This window comes from Danio rerio, chromosome 5 (assembly GCF_049306965.1).
Source record: "Danio rerio strain Tuebingen ecotype United States chromosome 5, GRCz12tu, whole genome shotgun sequence".
Taxonomy (NCBI): domain Eukaryota; kingdom Metazoa; phylum Chordata; class Actinopteri; order Cypriniformes; family Danionidae; genus Danio; species Danio rerio.
The window spans coordinates 62,239,727-62,261,289 of record NC_133180.1 but is presented as its reverse complement, the minus strand read 5'-3'; the positions used below and the strand labels follow the sequence as shown (position 1 = coordinate 62,261,289).

General features: G+C 37.7%; 2 protein-coding genes across 9 annotated transcripts in view; both read left to right on the top strand.

Annotated features, from left to right (window-relative positions):
* Nucleotides 1-13,545, top strand: part of si:ch211-127d4.3 — a 32,140-nt gene extending 18,595 nt beyond the window's left edge. For 5 of the 8 annotated variants that reach the window (XM_073951508.1, XM_073951510.1, XM_073951509.1 and 2 more), the window contains 3 exons: nucleotides 8-108; nucleotides 189-357; nucleotides 7,368-7,960. In XM_073951508.1, coding sequence (XP_073807609.1) covers nucleotides 8-108; nucleotides 189-357; nucleotides 7,368-7,570 — 473 coding nt within the window. In that variant the 3' untranslated portion in view covers nucleotides 7,571-7,960. Of the gene's footprint in view, nucleotides 1-7; nucleotides 109-188; nucleotides 358-7,367; nucleotides 7,961-13,316 lie in introns of those variants that run through there. The other 3 variants (XM_073951507.1, XM_068219196.2, XM_073951506.1) reach the window with 2 other exon arrangements.
* On the top strand, nucleotides 10,516-20,036 carry ppm1db (protein phosphatase, Mg2+/Mn2+ dependent, 1Db). Its single transcript, NM_001007340.1, is given in 6 exon segments — nucleotides 10,516-11,070; nucleotides 13,317-13,545; nucleotides 13,988-14,112; nucleotides 14,837-15,018; nucleotides 16,181-16,405; nucleotides 19,459-20,036. Coding segments are annotated over 6 exon segments (1,605 nt in total). The 5' UTR covers nucleotides 10,516-10,586; the 3' UTR covers nucleotides 19,819-20,036.
* Nucleotides 20,037-21,563: the final 1,527 nt, after the last annotated feature.

The following is a 21,563-nucleotide window of genomic DNA, read 5'->3' as shown; positions in this document are numbered from 1 at the left end:
TTTTTAGCATTTGTGCGTAATGATGCTTTGCCTCTTGGCTCTTTCTCTAAATACACCTGGCACATTACCAACTTGATGCATGTGAAAAGAATATTTGATACACCAGAGGTGTGTACTAGTTTTCTGCCTTGTTTTCTGGCCATAACATGTGTGGGCAGCATATGAATGATGGTACTCTGTTTGAACAGTTGCCTCTGGAACTCACTCGAAGCTTTGTAAAGAACAGTGACGGCTCCTATTCACTGTACCGCTGTCGAGAGACCCCTCTTGATCCTGGATCTGACACGTCCCACCATTCACGCATCAATAAGCCTTTGGCCATCAGACCGTTGGAGCTACGCACATTCCTTAGAGTTGGTGGGTGGATATGTTCACTTAATCTGATTTTATTTTTCACTGCAATGTACTGAACAGCAAAAAGGTCGCTGGTTTGAGCCCTGGCTGGATCAGTTAGCATTTTTGTGTGGAGTTTGCATGTTCTCCCTGTGTTGGGGTGGGTTTCCTCTAAGTGGTTTGGTTTCCCCCACAGTCCAAAGACATGCACTATAGGTGAATTGAATAAGCTAAATTGGTCATAGTGCATGTGTAGGTTTGAATACAAGAGTGTATGGGTGTTTCCCAGTGCTGGGTTGTGGCTGGAAGGGCATCCGCTGTGTAAAACACATGCTGGACACGTTGGCGGTTTATTCTGCTGTGGCGACCCCAGATTAATAAAGCAACTAAGCCGAAAAGAAAATTACTGAATGAATGAACTGTACAGTTCGACAAGGGTTGGTTTGCTCCAGTTTAGTTTTGCTTGGCTCAGTTTGCATTTAATGGTTTAGTACAGTTTAAAGGGATAGTTCACCACAAATTTTTAATTCTGTTATTATTTACACACCCAAATGTCGTTCCAAACCCCTGAGAGCTTTGATATACAAATTGAGATATTTTAAATTAAATCTGAGAGCTCTCTCATCCTCCGCAGCCTGCAATATTCCTGGCTTGTTTAATGTCCATAACTGTTACAGCCCAAAACCCAAAACTGGCTGGAATAATAACATCAAGGTTTGAGCCGAACATATGAAAGGACACAGATGCTATAAAATTGAAGATATGAAATATGAAATTGAAGATTTTCAAAAGAGACAACAAAATATTAACAAATCGTGTAGACAGGTAGGGCAGCAAAACAAAACAGTTCCCTGACTAACAGTTCCCTGTCCATTAACTGTTCTTAATGGACAGATCTTACCTAAAGCTCCCGTGAAAGGAATAAAAAACAGGTAAGTCTTACAGGCAACTGCTTTATTTTGCTGAGCTAAATAAATAACAAAACATGACTAATACTATCCACTACCTGCTACAAAAAACAAAGTAATAAAATAAACAAACTACTAAACACATATGAAAGCTAAAGATCAAAAAGTTAACAAAACACTGAGTACGTTTACATGGACACCAATCATTAGATTTTAATGCGATTAAGAAAACACTCTGATTAAGCGTTAACAATGTAAACAGCAATTTTTGCTTAATTGTATTAGATTAAGGCATAATCAAACTAATGAGAATCAAATTAAGACATGTGGAGTATGCCGATTTTAGTCGCATTATTGAAGTGCATTACAGACATGTAAACACCTTAATCGAACTAATACCGACATGTAGGATTTTCGCCGTGTTTTGCAACAGGATAGGCCCCACACGCACACCCACACACACTCTTTGCACCTACCGAGTAAGTGCAGACCACAGACATGGTGCATCGTGAAATGTGAAGTTTTTTTTTTTTCCATTCAGCATGAACTTCTATTAAAACTACACTCTTCCAGCAGTTCATAGTTGCATCCAATATCTTGTTTGTCAAGGGGGGCATGCATGAAATGATCCTAAATGAAAGTGAAAGTGCCAAACTGCAGTTAAAGTCGACAAATTTAAAAAGAAACACCCGAAATTACAAAAAACTCCGGAGGAAATGCGGATAGCGCGGTGATGCGATGACATTAATCAAATTATGCGTTATAACATGTAAAACGGGATCAAGAAAGTAACATTCAAAGAGCATCTCATGTAAACACCTTAATCGAACTAATACCGACATGTAGGATTTTCGCTGCGTCTTGCAACAGGATAGGCCGCACACGCACACCCACATGTGCACACACTCTTTGCACCTACCGAGTAAGTGCAGACCACAGACATGGTGCATCGTGAAATGTGAAGTTTTTTTTTTCCATTCAGCATGAACTTCTATTAAAACTACACTCTTCCAGCAGTTCATAGTTGCATCCAATATCTTGTTTGTCAAGGGGTGCATGCATGAAATGTTCCTAAATGAAAGTGAAAGTGCCAAACTGCAGTTAAAGTTGACAAATTAAAAATGAAACACCCGAAATTACATAAAACTCCGGAGGAAATGCGGATAGCCCAGTGATGCGATGACAATAATCAAATTATGCGCTATAACATGTGAAACAGGATCAAGAAAGTAACATTCAAAAAGTATCTCATGTAAATGCCTTAATTTATTATTGTCTTAATTAGATTAAGGCAAATAATTCGATTACTGATGTCCATGTAAACTTAGTCACTGGAAAGAGCACAATGCGGATTGATCCTGGCATGCGCGGAGCACTGCCAGCCAGACAGCCTAAGCACTAGCCAATGAGTGCGAGCGAAAGAGCCGAGAGAGACTGAGCGCCAGCCCGCCACTGCCATCAGCTTTATATACAGGGAATCCCCAATGACGTCACCGTCGTCATCCAATCCGGACAAGCCATTTGAAAACTCAAACAAGTGCAGAAAGTGCACAACCATAGCAAATAAATAAACAAATAAAATAAATAAAATCAGAACCGCGTAAAAAGAACAATATTAAAAAACATAGTCAAAGCAGACCGTATGTTGTCAGTGGTTCAAATGAAATACTTTTAGGCTATGAGAATTCCATTTGTACACATGTAAAAAAACAAACAAACAAAAAAAAACTTTATTCAACAGTTTCTTCTCCTGCGTGTTAGTATAGAGGGTGTGTTGATGAGACCTGTGTGTTGTTGTACATCCTTAATGCAACTTCCTCTTTTGTAAATAAAGGACAGGTGCATCGCACCTATACAGTATTTTTTATTTAAAGGGCACCTATGATAAAAATCAACTTGCTGTTTGGACAGAACTGTGTGTAGGTAATAGTGTGTCCACAGTCATATTGGAGTGATATAAACACAATAAATCTCTTATTTTAAATTACCTCATGTTAAAGAGCCCCTAATATACATTAAAAAAGGTCATATTTTGGTTATTTGGGTCTCAAACAACATACTGATGTACATGCAAGGTCAAAAAACACTTTCATGGTCTTATAATATGAATTTATTTTACCTAATTATCCCAGCGACTCCCATAGGATTCGTTCAGTGATTCATTTGTTCCCAACCCCTTTTGCGCGAAGCTAATCTGTGCTGATTGGACCAATGACCGCCTGTTGCGATTGGTAGACTGTTGCGATTGGTTCAGCTGTCAGACAGTAAAATGTCTAGCGCGGTTCGTCAAGCCCCCGGGTCGCCAACATTGGTATAGGATCCGATCGCAGCGGACGCTCGAAACACGCTTCATAGTAAATTTATTTATTATTTTGTTATTCAGACACCTTACTCACGAAAGCAGTGTAGTTAAACACCAGCATATTGCTCCATTTTTTAACTATGACACACATTTAGTATTGATCCATACAGCAGCAAAAGCTAAACTATTTTGAACCTTGACCGCTGCACGTGTGTAGGATCAGCTGACAGTGGCCATAGCAATGACAAACGGCAGTGGAACGCGAGCTCACAAACACATTTAAATCCGTAAACTAAGCGGCGTTTTCAGCGTGGCATTAGACGTGTTATGAGAATTTAAAGTCTTAACCTGATACAGTGCAAGCGGTTACAAGTAGCTAAACACAATTAAATACATCATTTGCAAGCTAGAGAATGCAAGGAGACAGCCTTTTACTTACACTTATAAAATTAGGCCAGGTGTGATTCCATTAATTCTTTTAATGGGATTTTAATGGAATTCTTTAGCCATGTCACACTGAAACGGCTAAAGACTCGTTATCAAGATGATTCATTCGAACCACTTTGAGTCGGCTTTTTTTTTTTTTTTTTTTAAGCTTAGTTCACACTACAGGATTTTAAACATCGGCCGATAGCTGTTCTGTTCACACTTCATGACTTGATTTTGTGTCTTTTAATCGCTGTGGTGTTCACACTACGCGACACTACATAAATGATCCAAAAGAGGGGGGTCACACACAACAAGATCTGACAGCAACTAGTTCCCCAACAGCTCAGTCCAGCTACCAGACCACAGCCAATGAAATGTTAAGGGAGGAGTTGTCAGAAAAAGCTGAACACTATTGGCTGCGTCTCTGCTGATTACAACACTGACAGTGTTTCAAGCTTTCAAGGACGCATTTAAAAATATTGTCACTTAGCTCATGCATAAGCAGATTGATCGCTCATCTGCAAGGCTCGAGTGGACTAATAATTTTAAATTATAAATTTAATTTTTGTTATTTAATAACTATTTGAAATAAAACTAACATATCAATAACACCCTAACATTTCCAAAATATCTGTGTATTTCTTTCTAACATTGTTATTTTAAAATTACAAAACAGTAAAGAACTGAGCATTTCTACATTTAATTAGCATATTGGTCAAAATGACTGCATGCATGTCTGCTACTTATGTCTGTGACTTTAAATATTTGTGCATTTTTTTTGCCTAGCAACTTCCTGCTAACATAAACAAAACTGTCTGATAGCAAAAACATAAATTTACTTTAGATATATCTATCAAAACAGCTTGAACAGAATGAAGCAAGTGCATCAATGGCCATTCTGCCCAATCACAGACGTTTCTGTTGAGCTCCTTAGCACACAGGGATTCAGCTCATGCTGATATGCTCTCTCATTGGCTGCAGCTCGTCACTACATCTGACCGCACGTGGGGTCGAGTCGGCCGACTGCTCTGAAATATTCAGCATGCTAGATATTGGATATCTGTCTGTGAGGTGTCGGCGACGCTTTAGCAAGCCTCTTTGATGGGTTGTTCTGTAGTGCACACATAAAGACTGGCGAGCGCCGTGCACCCGCAGATTTTTTCCCCGATTACAGGCTTTAAATCAGGGGTCACCAATCTCGGTCCTGGAGGGCCGGTGTCCCTGCAGGGTTTAGCTCCAACCTGCCTCAACACACCTGCCTGGATGTTTCAAGTATACCTAGTAAGACTGTGATTAGCTTGTTCAGGTGTGTTTGATTAGAGTTGGAGCTAAAATCGGTAGGGCACCGGCCCTCCAGGAACAAGTTTGGTGACCACTGCTTTAAATCCTCTAATATGAACTAGGCTTTAGATGAATCAATAGTTTTAAAAACTGTTTACTTTCTGATTTATGCCTTAGCTGGATATTTAACTTTACTTAGAGCTGTGTTGCACACTACATTGAAGGTCATTTTCGAAAACCCATAATAGTTGCTCTTTAAAGGGCCATGACACCCCCCACTTTCGGTTAAAGTCTACTTCAGAATTTTTTCAAAAGATGCATGATTAATGGGCGTCGAGCTCAGTGAGCATAGGGCAGGAGTGGGCGTGGCCAGCAAGGGAGAAGGGGAGCGAACAACTGTTGTTGACAGTTAGCTCACAAAATGAGACACAAACCATGAGGAGACGCAAGAGTTTATAGTTCACAAAGTTAAAATGCAAAGAAATAAACAGTAATTTAATGCCCTGCTACATTTGTTATTCGTAATTTCATATACACATAACCACAATTTATATCATTATAAAAATAAGTGTGTCCATGTAAACATGTATGAGGATTCTCCCTCGATCCCCGGGTCTAAATTATTGATCTGATTGCAGACTAAGTGCAGCAGGTCTCCTGACCTGCCTATTTTAACCATTAGCCCTGCTGGTAATATAGAGGACACAGCAGCACGGCGATGTGTCTGAATGTGAACGAACTCCTGATAAAAGTCAACGTACGCCATTCTTCAATTCTCGTACTGCTCTCCCGACAAAAATGCTTGCAGCACACACACAGCTTTGCTGAATGATCGGCCCTGACAAGATCGCGGGGAAAAACATGCAACTAACCCCGTGGATCATGGAAACAAACACATACGAGCCTTCATGAACGGCTACTGCGTGCCGTGGGTCTGTGTCTCACAGCTTGCTTGAAACTCGCAGGTCTGCCTTGCCTTCGGAAAGCACATGCTCTCATGAATAATTAAGCAGCCGGCTCTTCTCATAGGATAAGAAAACTCCGCTATGAATAATAATGAGAAACCGACGCATCATCATTGCACTTGCAGTACTGCGGTACGTCGCCGATTTTGATCCCGCCCCAAAAATCATTTTAAACCCGGAAGCTGAAATTAGCTGACAAAAGCTCAAAATTATCCAGTTTTCCCCACAATTAAAGCTGACAGGTGCTAACATAGTGTTAACTGTGCTCAACACACACACATCTGTTAATATAAAAATAAGTTCTCCAGGGTGTCCTGAACCTTTAAAATAGGATACATATCCTTCCCATTTTGAGGCCCACCGTAACGTGACGTAGGAGTGAGGTTTTCCTTGCGTGTAATCATATCCACAAGACAGGACGTGCGAAAAAAGCAACTGGTATTAAAAGATCTGTTCAGCTCTCTGTGATCATCAATCATCATCAAACGTAACATTTAATCAGGTTGTTTTATACATTAACAAAACGGATATCCATACAGCAGAGAATATTAACATGTATCGTGTCACATTTAACTTGTAAAAACTAAACGTGTATGTGTGTGTGTGCGTGCACGTGAGTGTACTTAATAACGACATTGTGTGAGACTCATTGCTGCAGAAAGGCTTGATTTAACTCCACAACAAACATATCAAATAACCATTGGGAAAGTCCTCACTGTAGTAAGGGAGATCTGCTTCCTTCTTGTCTGTCACTGTGCTGTTTGGCCACAGAAGGCTTTTGCTCTGACATGCACGTGGGAATGGTGGGTGGGGAGAACCACCTCATTTGCATTAAAGGCACAGGTAACAAAAACAGCTAAAATGTCATAACAGCTCAATTTTAGATTATAAATTAGTATTCAATAATCGCATTTTCATTATCTGATTAAAAAAATTATAGTAAATACTGTAAAAAAAAATCCTAGTACTGTTAAATGTCATTTGGGAAATATTTAAAAAAGATTTCACCGAAGGGCTAATCATTTTGACTTCAACTATATCCAAGTGTGGAGCATAAATTGTCTGAATACAATGTTTGAATGGTACATCTCTAGTTATCTGTCAGTGTATTGTTGTTTGTGGCTGACCCACTGTGGTATGATCTCACAGGGACATGTAGTGCTGAGCAGACAGAGCCAGTGCCTTTCGTGATCGAGTGGATCCCAGACATCCTTCCACACTCACAGGTGGGAGAGCTGAGGATCCGATTTGAGTACGGCCATCAGTTGGGCAGTAAACCAGAGCATTGCAAGAGCTCTGCTGGGAAAGAGAGAACTGAGCAAACGATTGCAGACGCCATCACTCAGCAGTGAGTAAGTTACAGTAGAAGACTAAGATTATCATGCAGTTTAGCAATTACAATTCACCATTGGCTTGAACGTTGTGGACATTTTTTATTGCACTTAGGAAATATGCTGGCAATGAGGTGCTACTCAGGAAAATGGTCATTGTTATGTTACAGACAAACTGTTGTAAATATTACAGCTCTAAATATATAGAAACAGAAACAACCAACAAAATGTGTACAAAATAATATAATGTGAAATGTTTTCTGTTGTTCAAAAATTATTCATACTCATAAGTTTCTGAATAATGGAGTTTTAACAGTTTTGTTTATGAACACAATCTCCAAACTGTAGAAACTTGTATAGTTCAGCTGACAGTTGGAGAAATAACAATAAAAGATATTCATTTTACAGAAATCTTGTAATCTTGACACTCTTTAATGTTTATTTGTATAAAACAGAAACTGAGGTTTACTGAAAAAATGGCATTTGCTTTTTGTTCAAACTGCCTATTTACAATAAGCTGAAACAACATAATTCTTGAGTTTTTTGGGGACAACTTAATTGCTTTATGTTCAATTAAAATAATTAGTAAAATTAATAAGTTAACTTAATTCCTTGATGTTGTCCTAACACAAATTTATTGTGTGGAACCTAGCAGTTTTACAGTGTTAATTAAGAGTGTTGTTTTTATACTGTAAAAAAAAGATCAATTTTTAATTAGGGGTCGCCACAACGGAATAAACCACCAACGATTCTAGCATATGTTTCACTCAGCGGATGCCCTCCCAGCTGCAACCCAATCGTGGGAAAAACCCATACACTCTCACATTCACACAAATACAAAAGAGTCAATTTAGTTTATTCACATCACCAATTCCGCATGTCTTTTGACTGTGGGGGAAACCGGAGCACCTGGAGGAAACCCACTGGGTGAACATGCAAACTCCACACAGAAATGCCAACTGAACCAGCTGAGGCTCGAACTAGCAAGCTTCTTGCTGTTAACCAATGCTACAAGACTAAAGTATACAAAGGTATAATTACTTTCAGTTCACTATAGTTAATATACACTCATTGGTCACTTTATTAGGTATACCTGTCCAACTGCTCGTTAAAACAAATTTCTGATCAGTTAATCACATGACAGCAACTCAATGCATTTAGACATGTAGACATGGTCGAGATGATTTGCTGCAGTTCAAATCGAGCATTAGAATGGGGGAGAAAGGTGATTTAAGTGACTTTTGAACATGGCATGGTTGTTGGTGCTAGACGGCTGGTCTGAGTATTTCAGAAACTGCACAACAATCTCCAGGGTTTCCAGAGAATAGTCAGAAAAAGAGAAAATACCCAGTGAGCGGCAGTTCTGTGGGAGAAAATGCCTTGTTGATGCTAGTAGTCAGAGGAGATTGGCCAGACTGGTTCGAGCTGAGAGAACGGCAACAGTAACTTAAATAACTACTCATTACAACTGAGGTATGCAGAAGAGCTTCTATGAACCCACAACACGTCCAACCTTGGGGCAGATGGGCTACAGCAGCAGAAGACCACACCGGGTGCCACACTTGTCAGCTAAGAATAGAAAACTGAGACTACAACTTACACAGGCTCACCAAAATTGTACAATAGAAGATTGGAAAAACATTGCCTGGTCTGACGAGTCTCAATTTCTATTGTGACATTCGGATGGCAGGGTCAGAATTTGGTGTCAACATCATAAAAACAAGGATCCATCCTGCCTTGTATCAATGGTTCAGGCTGGTGGTGTAATGGTGTGGGGTATATTTTCTTAGCACACTTTGGGCCAAACGTCAGTGTCACAGCCTACCTGTTGCTGTCTATGTCCATCCCTTTATGACCACAGTGTACCCATCTTCTGATGGCTACTTCCAGCAGGATAACACGCCATGTCATAAAGCATGAATCATCTCAGACTGATTTCTTGAACATAACAATGAGTTCACTGTACTCAAATGGCCTCCACAGTCAGCAGGGTTCAATCCAATAGAGCACCTTTGGGATGTGGTAGCATCATCGGGAGATTCACATCAAGGATATGCAGCCGACAAATCTGCAGCAACTACACGATGCTATTATGTCAATATGCATAGACATGAGATGTTGCCTACCCTGTTGTTGTCTACTGAAAGGAATGTGTCAATAGAGCCGCCATTTTAGTACAGGGTATTGCTTAGCTGAAATGAAAGCCTAGTATTTAGTGCAAGTTTGTGCTACTTTGCCTTATGGTGAATGCAGTAAGTGACTGTATTATCATCATCAATAACGTTACCCGTTTAGCACAAAAGTTCATAACATACAAAAACATAAAAAACTAAATCCTACCTATGAAATATTCTGCCTGTGTGCTATGTTTTCTTTGTTTGCTCGTTACTACACCCGTAGACAGCGCTAAAGTCCAGAATCTTCACATTGGCACTGTCTTGACTAGTGCGGTTGAATGACATTTGTCCTGGGAGCTCTGTTCAAAAATGGCGGCTCTATTGACGTATGCGACATCTAGTGTATATATCTATGGTCAATATGGACCAAAATCTCTGAGGAATATTTCCAGTACCTTGTTAAATCTATACCATGAAGGATAAAGCAGTTTTGAAGTCAGAAGTGGTCCAACCCCATACTAGTAACGTTAAGGGGTACTTAGTAAAGTGACCGGTGAGTGTACAGTATGCTAGCATTCATTAATAAAGTTTTGTAAATATTATACATAGACTACAGTAGACTTTACTACAGTATGGTTCAAAAACGTTGTATTTTTCATGTGGGATTGGACATTAAGCAAGATATCGACAAGTTCCCGAGAGTTCTTCCGGGCTGTCGCACACGAACCTCCTGCCCAAGAGATGGCGCTAGTGACCTTTCTGAATCCATCACTGTGTGTCTGCGAAGGAAGGAAGGACTGGGAGCTTAGGAAATAAACAAAAGACGATCTCAGATAAATAAATGTTTTTAAGGTTAACCAAAACAGTTTAAATAACGCGTTTGCAGAGTTTAGGTTGATTTGCACTAAAGGAAGGTCCGAATGGATATGAATTGCGACCTATCGCTGCGAGTGAGCGTCTTCTCCGAACAAGGAGGAAGGAAATACATGGAGGATTTAACGGAGGTGATCGTGGAGCTGGAACCCACCGAAGATGAGTTGCAGGCGGCGGGACACGCTGATCCAAAGCCGGACCAAGAGCCGGTCTCTGATAGCGAACCGCCGGACTGCTCAAACAATCCTTTACCGGTTCTGATAGCGTGGAGAAACCCGCTGTCGACCGAGGAGGCTGACGGTACGGATGAGCCTGGGACTCAACCGGCGGCGGCGGACAGCAGGAGATCGGTCGCCTTTTTTGCCGTATTTGACGGACACGGAGGGCGAGAAGCTGCGATGTTTGCTCGAGATCACCTCTGGGATTTTCTCAAGAAGCAGCGGGGATTCTGGTCTAAGGATTACCGGAAGGTTTGTTCCGCAATTCGGAAGGGCTTTATCGCATGTCATCACGCGATGTGGAAAAAGCTTCGTAAGTCAATTCAACACCATTACACGCATATCAATTCAACATTATCACACTCTTGTCAATTTAACACTATTACACTCGTATCCATACACCCGTGTGAACAACGTGACGTTTCCCGATATTGTGATTAGCTCCGATTAGGTTAACGTTATGATGTTCGACACTGCAATTTACCTTTAGGCAAGTTATAGCGACTGCAATCATGCATGTTAGTATCACTTTTAAGGCAAGATGGATTATGATAACATAGAGTTTGCGACTACATAAATTAGCTGTCAAGCTAGTAGACCTTTTTGAAATTGGGCGCCACTCAAACTACTTACTGCCGAAAAGACGAAAAAAAAATCGATCAGAAGGATCGTTCTGCGCATGTGCGGACCATTTTGACTGGCATTTCCACAACACCCTGTCATTTCCATCACCACACAAATTTTTAATCAAATATTTAAAAAGTTCTTATCACACATTTAAAACGTGTTCACAATTAATGAGTCCATGCTCTATTTAATATACACATTCAGTTCATTTATTTTCTAATAAGCTCTTAACCAAATTAATGTAAAATGTTTTAGTTTGACAGGTGGACAATTCAGCATTTGGTCCTAAGGGACTAATTTATTTCATTGACATGTGTATAATTATTGTACAGTAGTAGTTGAATAATTGCCCATATAAACCATTTCAATGTGGTTTTGTCATTGGCTCATGAACATTTCCTCCTTGTTGACAAACTATTTCATAACTGTAACAAGAGGCTATTCAATCATATTCATAACTTAATGTTAAAACAGCTATCATAACATTTTTTATTAATATGTGAATCTTTTTAGATTTTCAGAAGCTATAGAAATTAAAAATATACCATCGGAAATATGTTGGGACTGTTGTTTCTGTTTACATCCCTCAAAATGTCTATTATATGTACATGTAAAATTATTTACATACTGTTGGTTAAACAGTGGAACTATTTCATAAATGTTGTAGAACTTTTTCACAAATACAATAGATGTAAAGGAAAGATGCAAATACAATATGTTATTATTGCAATATATTTTATAATATAAATATTTACTTATCAAAGTTTGATATAATGGCAGAAGTAATGACTATTAAGAAAGAGCATGTCACTGTAATGAGAATTTCTGCAAGTATTGTCTCCAATGAATCAGCAAAACTTATAATTGCAAGATTAAATTAAGGTAAAGTTGGTTTTATATTCGCACATTAAAACATTATCCTAAATATAATTTCGGAAACGTATTATTTGCATATTCTAGATAAATGGGGAAATCATATTAGCTGTCAATGATTACCAAAGAACAACATTATTCACAGTCTATTATACGATGCTAATGTTGTTTTGAAGTCATACTTTAATGCAATTTTAGACTGAATATTCAAAGTAGCATGCCACATGTTTTTTATTTTTTATTTTTTTTAAAGAGAAATATGTGACTATAAATCCAACTCTACCAGAATCAAGATTAATAAAGGGATAGTTCACCAAAAATGAAAAGTTACTCATTATTTACTAACCCTCAATGTGGTTCCAAACTTTTATGAGTTTCTTTACTATCATGAATACGAATAAAGATATTTTGAAGAAAGCTGAAAACATATAACCATTAACTTCTATAGTAGTAAAAAAATTAGTAAAAAAATAACACTATGGAAGTCAATGTTGGTTACAGATTTTCAGCTAAATTAGAAACTGTTTTTAACAAGGGCGAGTGAATAATGACAGAAGTTTCAGTTTTGTGCAAGCTATCCATTTATTAACGTTAATATTGACTTCTCATTTTGGCTTATTTTCTTGTGGTGATAATCTTCATCATAATGACTTCATCATAAAAACCTTAGGAACGGACAGTATAACAGAATTTTTTAGAGGTTTTATACCTTGACTTTTCTAAACCTTATCATCCCATGCCTACCTATAATAATCACTTGCTATTAAATGAAAAGGATAATTATGAGAATTTATAAATCTTCATGTACACACTAGTGACATCTGCTGGTAAAAACCGTGTAAATACGAGAAAAATGAGGCACTCTGCAGAGTGATGATTTTCAATAAAACGTAATCTCCATTATCATAAACTAAAATTAAATATTAGTCTCTCGTTATTATGAGATGTTAGTTTAATGCTATGTGAATGTTCCTCATTACTGTGACTTGTAGAATGTTTTTTTTCCCCTGCAGCCATAAATAGTAGTTAGTAGTAGTTTACCATGTGTCTATTCTTCAGCTGAATGGCCCAAGACTTTAACTGGTCTCCCCAGTACTTCGGGCACTACAGCCAGTGTGGTGGTCATCAGAGGGGACCATATGTTTGTGGCTCATGTTGGGGATTCATCTGTGGTTCTGGGCGTGAGGGAGGACCCCTCGGATAAGGTCATCAAAGCTGTGGAGGTCACTCAAGACCACAAGCCCGAGCTCCCGAAAGAGAAGCAGAGAATTGAGGGACTGGGAGGAAGGTGAGAACGTGGCACTTTAGTTTGAAGTTATTATAATTGATGTCTTTAAGTGACAGTTCACCCAAAAATGACACCTCTGTCATTGTTTTCATTACACATCACTTATTCCAAACCAGTTTGAGTGTCTTTTTTTCTGTTGAATACAAAAGAAGATATTTTGAAGAATGTTGGATTGTTTTTTTTTTTCTTTTTTATGGATCTCAATCTCGTATAAATCTACCAAGTTTCATAAGAAAAGTCAAAATATCCTTCTATTTTGTGTTCAGCAGAAAAAATAAATTCATTAACGTTTGCAAACACTCAAGGGTGAATAAACAGTGATTGATTTTCCTTTTTTTTGTGAACTATTCCTTTAACATGCTGTCGTAAAACACATCAACTGACCACTATTGTATTTCATACACCCAATTAATTAATTTTATTGTTTTTTGTTTGACTGTAGTGTGGTGAAGAAGTCTGGTGTGAACCGTGTGGTGTGGAAACGACCTAGGCTAAGTCACAATGGACCGGTCAGGAGGAGCACCCCAATCGATCAGATCCCCTTTCTCGCTGTTGCCAGGGCTCTGGGTAAACACTCTATTACACTGTATCCCAGCTATAATAAATATGGAGTATTAAGTGATCTGTACTGACTTTAGTTCTCATTAAAATGGCAATAACCTTTTCATAAAGGGTAGCAAACTTAAATAATTAAATTCAGCCATCTTTTACTCACTTTTCACTTGTTCCAAAGTGGCTGTTAGTTTCAAACACTAACCTACAACAGCCATATCACCCTGCAGCCCAAGACTGGTTACTCGCTGAAGCTAAGCAGGGCTAAGCCTGGTTAGGATCTGGATGGAAGACCACATGGGAAAACTAGGTTGCTGTTGAAAGTAGTGTTAGTGAGGTCAGCAGGGGCGCTCAACTGATTGGAGGGGTTTAGGAACAAATGAATTGCTGAACAAATCATATGGGAGTCGTTGGGATAATTAGGTAAAATAAATGCATATTATAAGACAATGAAAGTGTGTTTTTACCTTACATGCATATCAGCATGTTGTTAGAGACCCCCCAAACCAAAATATTACCCTTTTTAAAGCATAATAGGGGTCTTTAAGTAAGGACATACAAAATGTGCAGGGCGGAGGGTCCCGAGGACTTCAGTTGTTAACCACTGGCTTAAGTGTACATCTATACTTTAATGTCGAGATGAAAACAACTGTTTGTTTGTTGTTTTTTTTCAGCATTTTGGTTTTTACTGATGATAAACAGTAATTTCTCTGATAATTACAGTCGATGTTTTGTGCAGGTGATCTATGGAGTTATGACTTCTACAGTGGAGAGTTTGTGGTGTCTCCTGAGCCCGACACCAGTGTGGTGACCCTGGACCCAAGAAGGCATCGTTACATCATCGTTGGCAGTGATGGGCTTTGGAACATGGTGCCACCGCAAGAGGCAGTAACTGTGTGCCAGAGCCACGATGAGGCTGTGGTACGAACAGATTGTTCTCTAACTACATGAAATGCTGTAGTGATTCCCCAATATTGATTTTTTTAACCATGGAAATTGTCAGATTTCATTCAAGTTTTCCAAGTCATTTTAATCTGCTTCAAGAATTAAATGATTAAAAGACAACTTTAAACACACAACAAGGAGGAGTGATACAATTTCAGGTCTATCAAATTCCAGCCCTTACTTTTTGTCTTCCAGCTTTTCTTTAGCTGGACACTTTCCATTTTCACCTACATTTTTCATGGTCACTGATGAAAGTAGTTCAGAAGTGCATAACCTTTCCAGATATCTCAGAAGTTCTTCAAAAAAAAAAATGGTTCATGTTGTATTTTGCAAATCTACTTGAAACAGTTGCTAAAATATATTACGATTACCCCCATGTATCAACATATATATTGCAACAGGAAGCACACTCTGTTAACATACAGGTAGTGTGTATCTCCAAAACCCTCATTAACAACGCTGTGGCTAAATAATTATCCTTTTTTGGTAATCTGACACATTTTTTTACAGAAAATAAGGGATAGAAAGTAAGCTTATGACTGGCTGTTAGGTAGGCTATGTCAGACATGTTTTGCTATTCTTTTTGTTACAATATATTTAGACGTTAATGTTGTATTGATTTATTACTTATTTATTTGTTTATTTATTTATTTTTGAAAGGAGAAAAGACATCACAGCACATCCCATCACATAAAAGCAGGGGTCACCAACCTTGGTCCTGGAGGCCGGTGTCCTTGCACATTTGAGCTCCAACTTGTTTTGTTTTAGCGCTCCTGCCTTGCCAAGTGTCAAGCATTTCTAGCAAGACTGATTTGATTAGCTTGTTCAGGGGAATGTTTTATAAAAAGCTGGGATTAAAGTCAAAAACTTTACTACAATGATTCAAACTAAACGTCCACGCCTAAACTAGTTCCATAACAGCAAGTTGAAGATCATTTGATTTTACTAATCTGAGCTCAGCTTAAATAATCTAGATAACTGCTCACGCACGTTACTTTTGTGAAACCTTAAAGGTCGAGAATAGATGCATCGATTGTGTTGTGTGCTACCTTGGCAACTACGATAAAAGAAAGAGACACAGCTATGTTCACTGCGAATGAGCCGGGTTTGTTTTTAAAGTGTGTGTTGTGTCCTACAGGCGCCTTTTGGGATGTCGGTTGCACGTCGTTTGGGTTGCCATGCATTGATGCGATGGCGTCAGCGAATGCTTCGTGCCGACAACACCAGCGTCATAGTTATCGCCCTTCCTGAGCCTGGCAAACCACACTTACCTATGCACAGAGACGAGGTCATACTCAGCCTAGCAGAGGGTCCACACTGTGATCCAGCAACAGGATCCCGCTCCAACACGCCACTCATCAAGGTAAAGTCAAGAAGAGAAGCCTAAGCACTACACAAAACTGCTGGAGTTTTGAGGAAAGAAAATTGTTATCTTCGATGTTCTGCTTGGTGCTATCAGTACCCCAAAATTTTTCAATACTACAATCACAATATCAAAGTTTCAGTAGCCAATACTAATACCAGTAAAACTTGATGGTCCCTGTACTAACTGAAAACGATACTATTTTATTTAGCTACCATTTTTTAAAGAAACAAGTCACTTTTGACTGTAAGTTACAATGTTAAAAAAGAAAAAAAAACACAGGTAATCACAATGGTGTATAATAAGTCACATTTTATAATTTACCTAAAGTACACATTTGTAAACATATAATATTTATTCCTTCACTGTTCATTACATAAGTCAGACCCCTTAGTTTTTCACAATTTTTTTTTGGTGATTTTATTTTTTGTATTTATAAATTAGTGATTGTGGTGGAATAGAATAGAAATAGAAATTTGTGGATAATTTTGCAATTAAAATTTAAATATGTCATTCATTCATTCAATTTCTTGTCGGCTTAGTTCCTTTATTAGTCTGGGGTCGCCACAGTGGAATGAACCGGCAACTTATCCAACACGTTTTTACGCAGAGGATGCCCTTCCAGCCACAACCCATCTCTGGAAAACATCCACACACACGTTCACTCACACACTCATACACTACGGACAATTTAGCCTACCCAATTCACCTGTACCACTTGTCTTTGGACTGTGGGGGAAACCCACGCGATGGCAGGGAGAACATGCAAACTCCACACAAACGCCAACTGAGCCGAGGTTCGAACCAGCGACCTTCTTGCTGTGAGGCGACAGCACTACATACTGCGCCACTGCCTTGCCAATTTATATATATATATATATATATATATATATATATATATATATATATATATATATATATATATATATATATATAAGTGGAGTGACATTTCAATGGTTTATTCATTTTCAGGATCTGAGGTGAACTATCTGCTTCTGCTTTCAGTTGTATGCTAATAAATGCCAAGTAAAATGGCATTCAATCTCCCATTATACACATTTATTACTGAATAAAGCACACAAGGTTTACCTGAGGTCAACATTGTCATTCTGTTGTTCAGCTGCAAGAAATAGAAGGCATTTAAAAAATATAAATTTCTCCTTTTAAATGGAAAATATTCCTTCTATCACATGCCGTTGCTTTAAATGTTATGTTGTTTATTGCATTATGCACTATAATGTGTAAACCTGAAACAAAAAAAGGAACATTCAAAAAGCAACTCATGTAAACACCTTAATCTTAATATTGTCTAATTCAGATTAGGGTAAATAATTAGATTACTAATGTCATTATAAATGTACTTACTGATGCAAGGTATGTGCCATGAGGTACAGCGATCACTCAACAAGTATAAATCAGCTTTAAGGCTAAAAAATTTATTTATTTAGCAACTCCACTTGCTGGCTAATTCTTCACCCCAGTTTTGTCATTAGTTACTTTTGAGTCGCCCCCTGTTGTTACAAATGGTGAGTGCATACAGTACGAAAGCCTTCACAACACTATCTTGCAACTTCAAGCGGAACAAAACAGGAGTTCATGATTTGTTTGAACTTCAAAGATTTCTTAACGTTGTCCAGAATCAGCTTTTGGATAAGTTTTTATTTTTTTTTTGCAGAGTTCCTCCTCGTGTTAGCCACACTTTGGCTCCATGCCTCCTTATCTTCTCACTCTCTCTCTCTTTTCGTCTCCTTCGTTCCTGACCGAGGCCTCCATTGTCAGAGCAGTTCCGATGGAAGCCATGTCTCTGTGTTTGTTTGGCCCTGGTGGCTCCTCCAGCTGCTCTCGGCTGTTTTGCTTTTTGGCTTGGAGAGCTAGAGAGTGGACAGATGTTTGTGTTTTTAATCCTTTTAAGTGGAGTGGATTTGAGGTTTAGGGAGGCCGCTTTGATCGCTTTTCCTGTTTGCTCTTCTGGTGCTGTTATGATTTTGATAGAGGGGAAATGAAAAATACTAAACGGGGCAAGAGAATGCAAAAAGAGCAGACATGATGCGTTTCCCCTCTTGTAAAGTAGTGATGAAGACCAGACTTTAGACGCTTTGTTGATAGTTGTTTGCAGTTTTAATCTTTTCCTTTTTTTATTCTTCCTTCGGGACTTGTATTTTTTAACCTCACTTTTTTTTGTGAACTGATATTTTATTTAGATTTTTTTTTGTTGAGGAATTATCAGACAACCATTATTGTTAGGTATGGGTATATGTATTTTGGATTTATTATTATGTAATACTGAGATTTTTTATTAATTAATTAATTAATATTTTTATTTATTTATTTATTTTTTATTTTATATTTTTAGATTGCTTTTAGTCTTCTAATGCTTAAAGGTTAAAGCACATTGCTAAATGTAATATTTAGCAAGTCTATCTTAAAATGTTCTATCCTGTGATGCCTAAATTAAGATTATGTGTGTGTCTATATACACAGTGCTTAGCATATGCACTGCTCACAAATCTATCTTTTAAATTCATATATTTAATAGGAAGCTATAAAATATTATATCTGTACCTATATATTAAATTAGTCAGTACTGAAGCAAAATCTGGAGCTTATCTAACAAAATAACTTAAGATAACGGTCCAAAAACTAGTACACCCAAATTTATACATTATAGAAAAATCCTAAATACAAAAATAAAAAAAGAGGAAAAATCAAGAGACGCAAAAAATGTTTGTAGGTTGTAATACATTTTTTTGCAATATTTTGCATGAATTTAATTGTATTAAATTTCAATTTCTAAATATGTTTGGTGACTAAAATATTGTTTCAATAAATATATCTGTTTAATAAATCTCTCTCTCCTATATATATATATATATATATATATATATATATATATATATATATATATATATATATGAGAGAGAGAGAGAGAGAGGGAGAGAGAGAGGTAGGTCGGTAGGTAGGTTGGTTGGTTGGTTGGTTGGTTGGTTATAGTATAGAATCAGAAATAATTCAAACTTAAAATGTAATAGTATTTCATCTTTGACCCTCTTCAGACTCCAGATCCAGACCTGTCCTCAGCCAGCAGTGAGTCTTTGCCAGCGCTGGAGAGGAGGAACGGCTTGTCAGGAGTAAGTCTGTGTGCTGAAGCCCCGCTAGAGGAAAACCTCCCTTACATTGAGCTCGCTGATAAAACCGACTTGACTGTGTGTCCTAGTGGGGGCAAGCGGACCCCAGACACTCCCCTGTCCTCTCCGGTGGCCAAGAGGCCCCGACGCAGCCCCCTCGCCCCCAGCAGCTCCCGCAAGAGGACTACCGATCGCTCCCTCCCCAGACGCAACACCACCAAGAGTCAAAAACGGACTCCCAGCGTCTCCATACTACAGCACCGCAAAGCAGCGCTCTGTGTCTGCTGAACACAAACTCAACCTACATCTGCTCTCAGAGCTTCTGCATGATCACAAGAGTAAATAACTGTTAGCGTTTTTGTCCATGTTTTGACTGTACGTCATTGTTTCTGTTTGTAATGTAAGATTGTGTTGTTGTCGTGTGCTATCATTGGGTCATTTCTTTCCTTTCTATTTTAGTGGTGTGAATCTGAGTAAAATGTTTTACCATTTGATTTTATGGTTATTAAAAAAAACAGATCAGTCTTTGAAAGGAATATTAATTTTAAAAAAGGTATTTAATCTTTGAGATTTTAAATTATTCAAGTCTATCTTTTAAATATCATGAAGTGCTTGTACAGATTTTGAGAAAATGACCAAATAGTTGTACAAGATATATTTTTATACTTGTTATATTTTTCAAAAATGCCCACTTCTGTTTTCCCCCATGCCAATATACTTTAATTCTTTGTGCATTAAATTTTCACACCAGTATTTATCATCTTTGTCCTGTCAGTTTTGAGTTGAATTAATATCTTAAACTAGGCTGAGGCATATCTCTGATCACTAAACTACAGAGCAAATGTATTTATTTTTTTGATAAAACCTTAGTAAACGGCAAGGACTGCATGTTCTGTTACACTCTTTGGTTAGATTTTTTTTTTTGACTGTGATGGGCTCCACGTTTTTCATGTGTATTTTAATATTGTGTTATTTAATATCAAAAACTGTCTGATGTAAAATGGATAACATCTTCCAACACCAGTTCCAGAGCTATAATGTGATTGTAAGGTGATGTACAGCACATTTTTAGCAGGATGTTTGTTACCCTGTGTTTGAGGGTCTGTCTTTTGAAGGAGATTTTTCCAATAAATGGTCAAGATGGCTATGAATGTGTTTTTATCATTAGAGAGGAATTTTTACTATTTGCTATAGTGGCGGGTTTGATTTGAGCACTTCATGTGGGGTTGCCTATATGACAGTGAGAGTTTGTTGGATTTAAATACATACACAATACGTTTTATTTTATTTCAAGATACAAAAAAATCTTATATATATATATATATATATATATATATATATATATATATATATATATATATATATATATATATATATATATACACACACACACAGTTAAAGTCAGAATTTTTAGGCCACCTGTTTATTTATTTTTTATTTACTTTCTGTAAAGTTCTGTTATTGTTTAATGAAGAGAAATCAACATATTTCTAAACATAAAAGTTTTAATTGCTTAAATCTCTAATAACTGATTTCTTTTATCTTTGCCATGATGACAGTAAATATTATTTGACTAGATATTTTTCAAGACACTTATATTCAATCTAAAGTGACATTTAAAGGCTTAACTAATTAGGTTAACTTGGCAGATTAGGGTTATTAAGCAAGCTATTGTATAATGATGGTTGTTCTGTAGACGAATCGAAAAAATATATAGCCTAGCTCAAAGAGGCTAATAATATTGACCTTAAAATGTTAAAAACAAATTAAAAACTGCTTTTATTCTAGCCAAAATAAAACAAATAAGACTTTCTCCAGAACAAAAAATATCAGACATACTGTAAAAATTTCCCTGCTCTGTTAAACATCATTTGGGAAATATATTAAAAATAAAAATGGGTCCAATAATTCTGAGTTCAACTGTTTGTGTGGGTATACAGCCGCAACCCATTTCTGGGAAACATCCACACACACATTCACACACATACTCATAGCCTACCCAATTTACCTGTACTGCATGTCTTTGGACTGTG